Source organism: Myotis myotis, unplaced genomic scaffold, assembly GCF_014108235.1.
Source record: "Myotis myotis isolate mMyoMyo1 unplaced genomic scaffold, mMyoMyo1.p scaffold_m19_p_2, whole genome shotgun sequence".
NCBI lineage: Eukaryota > Metazoa > Chordata > Mammalia > Chiroptera > Vespertilionidae > Myotis > Myotis myotis.
In genome coordinates this window covers 63,817,185-63,828,698 of record NW_023416324.1, presented here as the reverse complement: position 1 = coordinate 63,828,698, position 11,514 = coordinate 63,817,185, and the positions used below count along the sequence as shown (strand labels likewise).

Below are 11,514 nucleotides of genomic sequence, written 5' to 3'. Positions count from 1 at the left end.
ATTCGTGTGATGCCCAGGCTGCAGCCTTGAAAACGATGCCTTGGCAGGCTTCTTCCAAAGGAGAGCTCTGCTCCATAGATATCTGTGCTTTATTCTCAATCCTCTCGAGGAGTCATTACTAATCATGGGGCTTATTAAAGGGCACTTTGGCAAGATTTCAGGAAAAAACTGAAGATAGCCTTTTCCTGGTTGAAACCTCTGACACCTAAAGTAGGCCAGCTCTTCAGATTCTAAACCTCCCATTTTTAAATCTTTGTTTAAATAAATTTTTTAAATTGAGGTAACATTGGTTAATAATATTATACAAATTTCAGATGTACAGCATTATAATTCTCCACCTGTATACTCTGTTGTATGCTCGCCACCAAAAGTCTAATTTCCATTATTTATCATATATTAGAGCCGCTTTCCCCATTTTGCCCTTGACCCACCCCCGTTAATCTCAGAGAACAATCAAAATCCTTCCTGCCCCCTGTCTTCCACTTGCATCACAGAACACCTGCCTGCCTCACTCCCTTCTGCACCTCTGCTGGGCTGCTAAACTCCTTCACAGGGTCCACACCGCATTCAGCTTACCTCTCCCGTAATCATAATCATCCCCAGGAGCTGTCCATGTCAGATTGATGTGATTGTCCCCTTGGAGTTTTGCGGTCAGGTCAGTGATTTGGCAAGGTGGAAAGAGATCAGGTATGGGAGCCTTTGGGACATTGGAGGCCACAAAAGAACCTCCTGAAGATGTTCTGCTGAAACACACTTGCTTGCCTTGAAGATCATTCTTACTAATTTCAGGTCTTGGTGGATTCCATTTTACTTCGCCTGCATTAAAATATTCCTCAGTACATGGTAAGCTGCACAAACTGGCTACACTTTCCTCTGTTTTGTTATTGGCTTAACCTCTTCCGACTTTACCCTTCCCCTTCTTTTCTCCCGCACACAAAATTCATTTTAATTATTTGGTGTAAAGATCCCAGATCAGAGAGGAAGAAGCAAAGAGAGAATCCCAGTTCTTTATCTCACAGATATTTAGTGGAATGACTTTCATAATTTATTTTCATGACATTTGTCCTGGAATTGTTTCTTTTTACAACTTTTAGCCTATCCTGATCGTACCCTTCCACAGGCAGTATAAATACTACTTCTTTTTTAAACCTCCTCAGATTCCCTTAAGAAGTCTCTTCCACCTAAACCAGGGGTGGGCAAACTTTTTGACTTGAGGGCCACAATGGGTTCTTAAACTGGACCGGAGGGCCGGAACAAAAGCATGTATGGAGTGTTTGTGTGAACTAATATAAATTCAAAGTAAACATCATTACATAAAAGGGTACAGTCTTTTTTTTTTAATAGTTTTATTCATTTCAAAGGGGCTGGATCCACCCCGTGGGCCGTAGTTTGCCCACGGCTGATCTAAACAATACTGTGGGTTCCATTATCTTTTCTATTTATTTGGTAATTAATCACCTGGACCTTTAAGAATTGCCTTGATTATTTGTTCTGTGCATGAAATGTTCTGTGTTAGGGATTCTAAAATTTGATGCTTTTGAATGACTTCTGATTTTCTCAATGAATGTATGGAAACCTAGTTCTTGTAGCAAATTCACTTTCTCATAAACTCTACTTTTTTAGCCCTTAAAAATTACCCATGAATCTGGGCTTGGGCAAACATGAAGTAGGTACCTCAGCAGGTGAAGGGTTAGTATTGGATTCACCAGTAGAGACCATCTCTCTTGTTATTAAGGTTCATCAAGGTATAGAGGGAAGAACATGGCTTCCCAGTGCCAAGCCTGGTGCTATTACTACTAGTTATGTGAATCAATAATTTCTATAGCCTGTTTCTCTATCTGTAAAATGGGATAATTAGGAGAATGAAATGTAATAATGTAATTAAGACACTGAGCATAGGCCAGATACAGCCACTAAATCAGTCCCCTCTTGCCTTCTCCTAAGACAAAAAAAAGGACACATGAGAATAAAATAAGCTACAATTTTAGACAGAGCTTTTCAAGCAGTGGTATCTTTTAAAGCATTTTTTCCTATGATCATATTTGCATGAGGAGACACCACATGTCTCAGGATACTCCCTTTCCTAAGCATACATCCAAGTGCCGAGAAGCATACATTCACCTACTATTCTTCCTGGTCTGTGCAGAAGAGAGGAAGGAAGGGAGAAGGTGGGCTTATGAAAACATTGATATAAATAACAAGCCTTAAATTGTTATTATTATTTTTATTCTTTGGGAATGCCTATATCAGTGGAAAGAGCTTCATTACAAAATATTTTTAAATTTATTAGATATAATAAGCATTTATTGAATACTTACTGTTTACCGGCAATAGCTTATTAGATATATAGTTCCTTGTTTATTCCTTATAACCATTCTATATGGTAGTAACCATTAATATCCCTATTTTACAACTGAGGAAAATGAAGAAAAAGAATTTAACTAAAATAATTGACTTGATAGAGGGCTGGAATTTGAACTGAGGCAGTCAACAAATACATTCAACCTAGTGTCTTCAACTGGGGGATATTTTGCCCCCAGGGGACAGTGGGTTTTGTATGGAGACATTTCTGATTGTTATGACTGTGAGAGTTGTTTTTGTTTTCTAGTGAGTAGAGGCCAGGAATGCTGCTAAACATCCTACAAAGCACAGGACAACCCCCCACAACAAACAATTATGTGGCCCAAAAGAACAATAGTGCCAAGGCTGAGAAACCCTAATTTAATCCTGCACCATTCTCCCCACAGGTTTAACGGTTTCCTCTTGATCACAAGCCTTTTACTCAAGTCAGGTGTGTCATTACAGATTGCTTACCATTCTCAATCCAGCCAGGTATGTACATGGCTCCATTCTGCTGGGCCGTAACTCTCCGTCTAGCTGCGTTCACTCCTCCCAGAGCCCGCACTTTTACACTGTATCTACCATTTGTATCATAAGCTGTAAAATATCTTGAATAGATACCATCATCCTTAGTAGCATCGGCACCTTGATAGGGAAATGAAGGAATTAATGAATATCCTAAAAATAACTGGGCATTTGTATATTTCCAAATCAAAGGTGAGTTAACTTTTTCAAAGTAAGGAGAATCCAGCATGCTCTTCAAGGGAGTTTAGGATTTGACTATGTAAAGAACAAGGTCAACTTCTTTTACGTGTGTGTGTGATGTGTAAGTGTGTATAGTTTCATATGTGTACACCTTAGCTTCCTGAACAGTTGTCTTTCTTTTTGAAATCAGAGATCATGACATGTGTATTATATCCAACACAGTGCAGGCTAACTACTCGATAGGTAGCTGTTGTATTGAATTGAATTGCTGTATGTTACTGAGGAGAAAAAAATGTTATGTGATTATTTTTCAAAAATTCATGGCTTCTCCCAGGGTGGATTTAGGAAGGAAATTCATTTATAGATTTTGTCCTAAAAAGATTACTTGCATCACAGTAAGCAGCAAAGTTTCTCCTAAAAAGAAATGTAGAATTTTTTCTTCTTTTCTTCCTGTTAGATTTCTTAAATAAAAAAAATAATGGGCAGGATTTTCACTTTGGGAACAAGATAATATAGAGTCTGCATAGATATAGGAGTCACATATAACTGTACTTGAATTTATCTCTGATGCTTTCCGAATGTGAAAGCCTCGGTTTCTTCATTTGTAACGTAGGGATAGTGATATCTCAACAGTGTGGGGTACAGATAAAAATGTATACAGTGGGGCCTTGACTTACGAATGTCCCGGCTAACGAGTTTTTTGAGATACCAGCTGTCTCTCGGCTGACTTTTTGCATTGAGTTGACAGAGTAATTTGAGTTAACAAGCTCCTTAACACATTGTTTGCGGGTAGTTTTTATCGCACAATAACAGGTGGTGCAGGCCATTTTTGCTAATTTTTTGCGCAAATAGCAACGTTCAGTAAAATTACGATAACTTTAGTTTACGTATTTATATGTTACCCGCATCCTACCGCTAGTCTATAAAAAACGTATTAATACGTGTCCCGCACTCTACTACTAGTCAACGTAAAACGTATAAGTAAAACGTATAAATACGTTTCCCGCATACAATGTGTTTTAACGAGCTCCTTAACAAGCTCAGTCTCGGAACGAATTAAACTCATAAGTCAAGGCCCCACTGTATATACATATATTTGGTCACACAAACCCTAATGTAAGATAGGTATTAAATTTTTGGAGTGTATGAATACACTCTGATAGCTCCCTAGAATCTCTGAGCTATTGAGCTTGAGCCACCAATATGTTTGGGCTTTGCAGAAGCTAAAAGTAGGTCCTTTTTCATGTCCAACATTTAGAAATACAGGAATTGGTGGGGGGAGCAGAAAGCTCTCCCAACCAGACCCTCAGTGCTGTACTCCCTGTTTCTAAGTGTCCTCAGCAGGCCACGCCCTCCTGCTGTTGCTTCTTGGAAAAGGAAGATGTGTTTTGCAAATTTCTTGGGTGGTTACCTGCTCCGTTGTCCAATAGTTCCAAGGTAACTGTTTTTCCCTTTGCTGATTCTATCAGGGCTGTGACACTGGCCCTCAGAATCGGCAAGTTTCCTTGGTGAACCTTTGCATAAACTACCATAGGGCTAGGGAAATTGCCTTTGTCTTTGTTCATTTTAGAGGTCACTGTAACTGGAGGCAAGGTAGCACTGGATGCGCGGGTGGTGACAGTCAAAGTCAGGGTCTGGGCGGTTGCTTGCAGACTGTAATTCCAAATGCCAACCTGACCACAACAAATGGAAACATTTGCAGTTAGGATCTGGGTGACACAGACTTGACTTCTGTGAGGAGCCTATCTCATATGAGCATGTTAAAGCATATCTAGGATGGTCTTTGCTACTCGCAGCCAAGGGAAACTTTGGTATGCGTGAGCTAACTACATGGTTCTTACTGTCAAGAAAGCCCTAATTGGGGAAAATGAAGTCTGAAAACTATCCTTATCTTTGCCTTGGTTTCTGAAGGGCAGGATCAAATGGCTGGGTTTTTGGGGTAGAAGAAACGGTTTTCATGAACCTGACTCTTTAAGGATGATGTTGCATCGTGACCACCATGTAATTTGAAGGTTCTCCTTTTAGTATCTGGAGAAAACAACACCGCTTTCCTTCTTTTGACTTGCTGTCATATTGAGTGATCTCCTTTGGATGGAGATTTTTCGTGGTGCTCTCTTTCCTTCAACACTGACTTTCCTTTTAGCAACTATCCATGCTTAAAAAGCTATGGTTATTCTATAAAAACGTTACCTTGTCAAATTGTGAGAAGCGGAAATGCTGAGTCCATACCTTGGCAGTGCCTGGGATTGGGAGGTAGGCCATTTTAGTGTCTGTGTCCACTACAAAGCCATCTTGTTTCTTTCCGCTGGGATCCCAGAGAAGGATCTGGGGAGGCTGTATTGTCCAGGTGATGAGAAACAAGGTGTCGTTTCCCACGGTGCTGTCCACAATCACTGTGCCATTCATCCACTGACTGGCCTGGAGAGTTACTCCTGTACTCTCAAGCTGTTCAGAAAAACAACTCTTTATTTTCTGGAGACTACAGCTCCCATCACAGGGTCTCTTCCATTCTGCCCCCCAACATTCAGTTGTCCCATTAAAAAGCCCTGAGTGCTTAAGCCCTTGGTTTGGTATTTTGCTATTATGATCTAATTCTAAATTCCCTCTCCAGCTTTAGCTACCAGAATGTTGATCCCTGCACCCAAACCAGACCACTTCCTTAGTGACCCTGTGACTATCACACTGTCACTTCTCTTGGAAGTATGTGTGCTCATCTGTATTTGTCTAGGCCAGCGGTTCTCAACCTGTGGGTCGCGACCCCCTTGGCGGTCGAACGGCCCTTTCACAGGGGTCACCTAAGACCATCCTGCATATCAGATATTTACATTACGATTCATAACAGTAGCAACACTACAGTTATGAAGTAGCAACGAAAATAATTTTATGGTTGGGTCACAACATGAGGAACTCTATTTAAAGGGCCAGAAGGTTGAGAACCACAGGTAAGCCTTACCTATCCTTCAAGTTTCACTTCAAATGTCACTTTTTCCACAGAGCTTTCTCAGATGTCCATCTCACTTACCAGTTGAGAGTAATTGCTCCCTCCTGTGAGCTCCCACAGAGGACTGTTTCTGTCAGTCCTTTGATATTCTCACATTGTGTTTTGCTTTATACCTACTGGTATACAGAGCTCATCTTACTTACTATCCTATAACTGTGACTGGGACTTATTTTCACCCATGTATGGATTGTCTGGATTGCAAATAACTAAGTGTTAAGTTGAGTATTTCTGCAGTCCCTGTGGAGATAAATTAAGTCAGTTGCCAAGGTTGTCTGTTTGGGGGAGTAGAATGGAGCTGAGAAGCTGGGATTAAGATGGGGAAGGGTTAGTAAGACTTTTGTAAAAAGTGTGATTTTGAGGATTATGGCTTAGATTATTACTTATTGTCCTTAAATTGAACTTGTATTAGAAGATAGGGTGGCCTAGTCATGGAGCCAGAATTTCTAGTTCCATAGGGAGATTATGATCTTGGATCTGATTCTTATGACAAGTGGGTAAATGAATCACACTCATTTCTTCATCACTCTTCCTGTTAGGTTTCTTAAATAAAATACAAATGGGCAGAAATGGCCTGATTGTGAACTTACCCTTTCATCAGTTTAATACTTTTCTAAGACACGTTCCTCCCATTTCTAAACCAGGCTCTTGAGTTTCATTTTCTAAATTTGAACTAGGATAACCCAACGGAGTATAATTGCTTTCTTCTTTGACTGAATAATTGCTATATTGGTAGACCAGAAAGCCTGTTGTTTTGAACTCTTATCATTATTTGGCTTTGACATCAGGCATTCCTTTACTTTTATCCAAACTTTCACAATAAAAGTTATAATTCACACAGGTATGAGTATTGACTGTTTACTCTCTCTAGTTCAAAAAAATCATGTGAGTAATTTTTGCACTATTAGAGAAGAGCATTTTAAAATGTTTGTCCAGTTTTTTTAAAAAATAGTACCATAATTTTTAAAAGAAAATTTTATTTTCTTGAAATTTTAGAATCAGAAGGGCCTGATTTTTCAGAAAAACAGAAGTTTTCGGGTTTATATCTGACTGAGACGATGAGGCCCAGATGGATGAAGTTCATTGCCCATGGTCATAGAGTTAATGACCGACCCTGGACAAGAATCCAGGTGTCTGGACTGACGGCGTGGGCTTTTCACAGTACAAAGCACTTTCCATCCATTATATGAAAATCTTGGCCACTATCAGAGATTTGTGGTAATGGAAAAATAGAGCAAGTAATCCCTGAACACTTTTCCTGGAAAATTTGTATTGAGATGATCTACTCTGAAGAAAATTCTGAGCCAATTAGATTGCTATGGGTGCTTGTTAACAGATGTTAAAAAAGAATGCTTGGACCCATTATATTTTATGTTGCTGGTTTTTATGAGGAAGTCATTTTAGTACTGTTTCCAAACAAGTAAACACTGTTGCTTTGTTTAAATGAGTAGTGTTGCATTTTAGGACTAATGTTTAATATCAGCCTGAAACATGTATTTTAATTTTAAGTCACTAGTAGAAGAAAGTAGAACTTAAAACTTTTAACCAGTAAACTCTCCATCTTGGCTAGCATTATTTATAAACATGAAAACTCGCAGAGGAAGAAGTCTGACCTGGATGGAGCGCTGGGAGACAATTCCATTTCCTGATGAGAGGGCCCCAAAAGCATCAATGAGGCCGTTGTTCTGAGCCTGATCTGAAGCATATGTCTGCAAACCTCCTGAGAAGAAATTACATCATCAGAAGTTACTTGGTAGAAATCAAGTATGTGCAACATTTTTGCTCTTCTTAAGGTAACAGAATACACAAAATAAATATTCTACTGTGTTATTAAAGTATGAACAGATCAAAATCAAATAAGTAATCAGATTAACTCAGAAGTTGATACTAGCTTTTTAATCCTACTAAATAATAACTCCAGCAACATCTCCGTTGTATGGCTACTTCAGCTATATGCAAAGCAACCATGAAGCTGACAAGCCCAAACTGATATAAAATTCTTGTTTTGCCCAGAAGGTGTGGCTTGGTGGTTGAGCGTCGACCTATGGACCATGCACTTTCATAGTAGAGAATCCACGAAGCCTTACTCTAAGCCTACTGATTTATTCTTATTTCAGACATAATTCTAAGAAGGATGACTTTTGCGTTTTCTCCTAAATCAGAAAAGCTGTGCATGTGACAAAGGAAGAAATAACAGCTGGCGAGGAACCGTTATAGAAAAGTACAACATGCAATAAAAATGATACTATTCTACACCAAGCAGTTTTGGGCTATTTAGGATAGGTGTAACTGGGATAGTTGATATGAAAGCACTTTTAAACTATTAATGTCATCCAGTCTAAGGAAAGTGTTTTGATAATACTGTTGATAATACAATTGGTGCTCTACCTAGATCCTTTTATCTAGGTGAGTGCATCTTTTCTTAGCTGCTCTGTTAGCTGCTAATGGCATATAGCTGCCCCATTTTCCAGAGAATGGCCTTACCAAAAGGGGACACCCAAGCCCCAAGCTAGGAAATAACCTGCCCCCTCATCTCTGCCCCACCCTGACAGTCCACAGCCATGGACTGATGGACACAGTGGCACAAAAGGCCAGTGCCCTTGCTTTAAAATTGGACCAAGCTTGCAATGCAGTTCCAGCTCTGAGTCTTCTGTGGAGTCAGGCTTCAGCTGGACTCCAAGTCCAGTCGGATCCATACGTAGCTCCTTCCCCTGTCCTACCCTTTGTTCCCCCTCCCTCTCATGAGAGGTCTCCCTCTGTAAATTACATGCACCTAAATCCCTGCCTCAGTTTCTTTCTCTAGGAAACCCAGCCTACGACAGCTAGTATTAAGAGCAAACCTCCCTGTCATTTTAGCTGCCTCAGAAGGAAACCCAGCATAATCATTGCTATCCATAATGCTGATCCTAAGTAAAACAAATACATAAAAAGAAATCGTGTCCATCCATTCCGCTAAAGAAGCCAGGGGCATATGGGATCTATTTTTACCATCTGTTGTGTTAGAAGCACAGTTGATTAATGTTTTACAGAGAAGTGCTTTGTATTCCACATTTTCAGAGTGACCTTCCATGTGGCTGAGCAGACCCTCTGCTCTCCCCCTGCTACTCCTTGTTAAAAGTCCCAACTCAGATGTCATCTTTCTGGGCCCCCTCCTTCCCTTCTTTGTGCCTCATTGTACTTTCTATTGCCAACAGAGCACTGTGTCATGGTATAATGTAATTGGTGTCTCTCATGGGTCTCTTGGCAGCTGCCAACTGGAAGTGAGTGGTTCCTGGCTAAACTAGTAGATTCCTTCCAGCTCTTATAAAGTTCCTGGGAAGAGAGTTCCAGGTCCTCATTAGGGTGCCATCTGGTCCCATCTTCTCCAGACTGCCCTAATCCTAGAACCAAGGCCTTACAATGAATGGGTAGAGTAGGTTATAATGGTTATTTGGGGATAAGGCCAGTAAAATGACCCCTTTTGTCCCTCTCCCACTTTTCCCCTCTTCCCCACTTCACTGGAGCTCGCAGTCCAGTGGAAGCAACAATCAGTGGGGCTCAGCAGATTGCCCCTCACCTGTCATTTTAGACAGCTCCTCCAGTTCTTTCGCTGCATCGGGCCCCAGGGCAACAGTGTGGATGATGGCTCTGCTCTGTTTCACCTCAGTAAAGCATGTGCTTATGGAGGTGTCCTCCCCATCAGTCAGTAGCACAATTTCAGCTCCATCTGTTGGGTATTTCCTCCTAATCACCTAAGGACATAATTAAGAGAGTGAGTTACCAAACTCAGGGCGGACAAAGTGTTTGTGAAAATTGCATGTATAGAGAACAAGAAAAGGAATTCCAAAATAACAAAAGTGTCTGGGGATGGTCAAATGTCTCTCCCTTTTGAAATGACACACTCTTAAATGGGAAACATTCATGGTACTTTTCTGTGCTCTTTTCTCTTGACGAACCTGCTGCAGTGAGAGTTTTATAAAGTGTGGCTCAGGGCAGTTCCAGAGGTGAGCAGCCCTGGGGACGCAGGAAAGAAGTTTCCTTCACATAATCTCTCCTCAAGAGCTTTCAGGGGTTCCAAGAAACCCTCAGAAACCATCCTCTTTTAATGGGGATAATATTGGGGTAATATTAGACCTAGGGTAGATTTTAGTTTGTATGATACTCACCTGTCTGAGCATACCAATGGTTTATGGCTGACATTGGTTCTGACTGGTCAATACCCAGCTCACATGAGCTGTTAAAAAAATTTAATGTATCCTTTGTGCCACTCAGGGTGTATCCCAAGAAACTAGAAACACCAATCAGAAAGGATATATGCACCCCTATGTTCATAGCAGCACAATTTACCATAGCTAAGATTTGGAAATAGTCTAAGTGCCCATTAGCAGATGAGTGGATTAAAAAAACTGGGGTACATCTACACAATGGAATACTATGCTGTGGTAAGAAAAAAGAAGGAACTCCTACCATTTGCAACAGCATGGATGGAACTGGAGAGCATTATGTTAAGCGAAATAAGCCAGTCAGAGAAAGATAAATATCACATGATCTCACTCATTTGTGGAATATAATGAACAACATAAACTGATGAACAAAAACAGATCCAGAGACAGAGAGACATCGATCAGACTGTCAAACCTCAGAGTGAAGGTAGGGGAGGGCAGGGGTAAGAGGGAGAGATCAACCAAAGGATTTGTATGCATGCATATAAGCCTAACCAATGGACACAGACACCAGGGGAGTGAGGGCATGAGCGGGGGGGTGGGGGGCAATGGTGGGATAAGAACACATATGTAATACCTTAATCAATAAAGGAAAAGAAATTGTAGCCATAAAAAATTTAATGTACCCTGTGATTAAAGCAAAACATTTTATTCCTAGTAATCCCAGTTCCTATTTGTCCTATGACACCTATGTTGTAACTGCTAGACATGGACTATAGTTTGTTATGTGGTGTAGAGAGGACAATATTGAATAAGATTATGATGCAAGGAAAATCACATAAAACAACAGTGTTATCCTTTTAAGAAGAGGGAGGCATGAGTCCCACTCCTCAAAAAAGAGTGGAAGGAAGACCCAGAAGGAGAGAAAACAAGCAATTAAGCCTCCCTTCTCTGGACCAGACTCTCAGAAAGCGAATGTGTCTTAAGTAGGTTGAAAGGAAAGCTGGGAGCAGAGAAGACTTTCTCCCCGCTCTGTTTGAACTCTGAGAGGGGCAGCCACACAAGGAAAGAGAGCAGAACTAAGACTGTTGCCATGTGAAGGAGCCCAGAGCCCAGGAGCCTATCAGCCATGGCCATGGGCTTGGTCTGCCTGAGCTTGGTCTGCCTGAGCTGTAGGATCTTAGAAGCTAGAGAAAGAGCTTAATTTGGATTCCCTTGCCAACACTCCCCATCACTACTACAGGTCATGGAAAACATGCAGACATTCCCACACACACACTATTGGGGAGATAGAAGACAGCTAACATGAGAGTCGGCAAGCAAGAGAAC

General features: G+C 40.8%; 1 protein-coding gene across 1 annotated transcript in view; it reads right to left on the bottom strand.

The window, feature by feature from the left end:
- The window catches only part of CLCA1 (chloride channel accessory 1), a 33,612-nt gene that overhangs the window by 809 nt on the left and 21,289 nt on the right, over positions 1–11,514 (bottom strand). Inside the window, exons 8-13 of the mRNA XM_036351068.1 lie at positions 9,600–9,774; positions 7,657–7,763; positions 5,275–5,490; positions 4,457–4,718; positions 2,815–2,985; positions 577–816 (exon numbers count right to left, since the gene is read on the bottom strand). Of these exons, the coding sequence (XP_036206961.1) occupies positions 577–816; positions 2,815–2,985; positions 4,457–4,718; positions 5,275–5,490; positions 7,657–7,763; positions 9,600–9,774 (1,171 nt within the window). The remainder of the gene's footprint in view (positions 1–576; positions 817–2,814; positions 2,986–4,456; positions 4,719–5,274; positions 5,491–7,656; positions 7,764–9,599; positions 9,775–11,514) is intronic.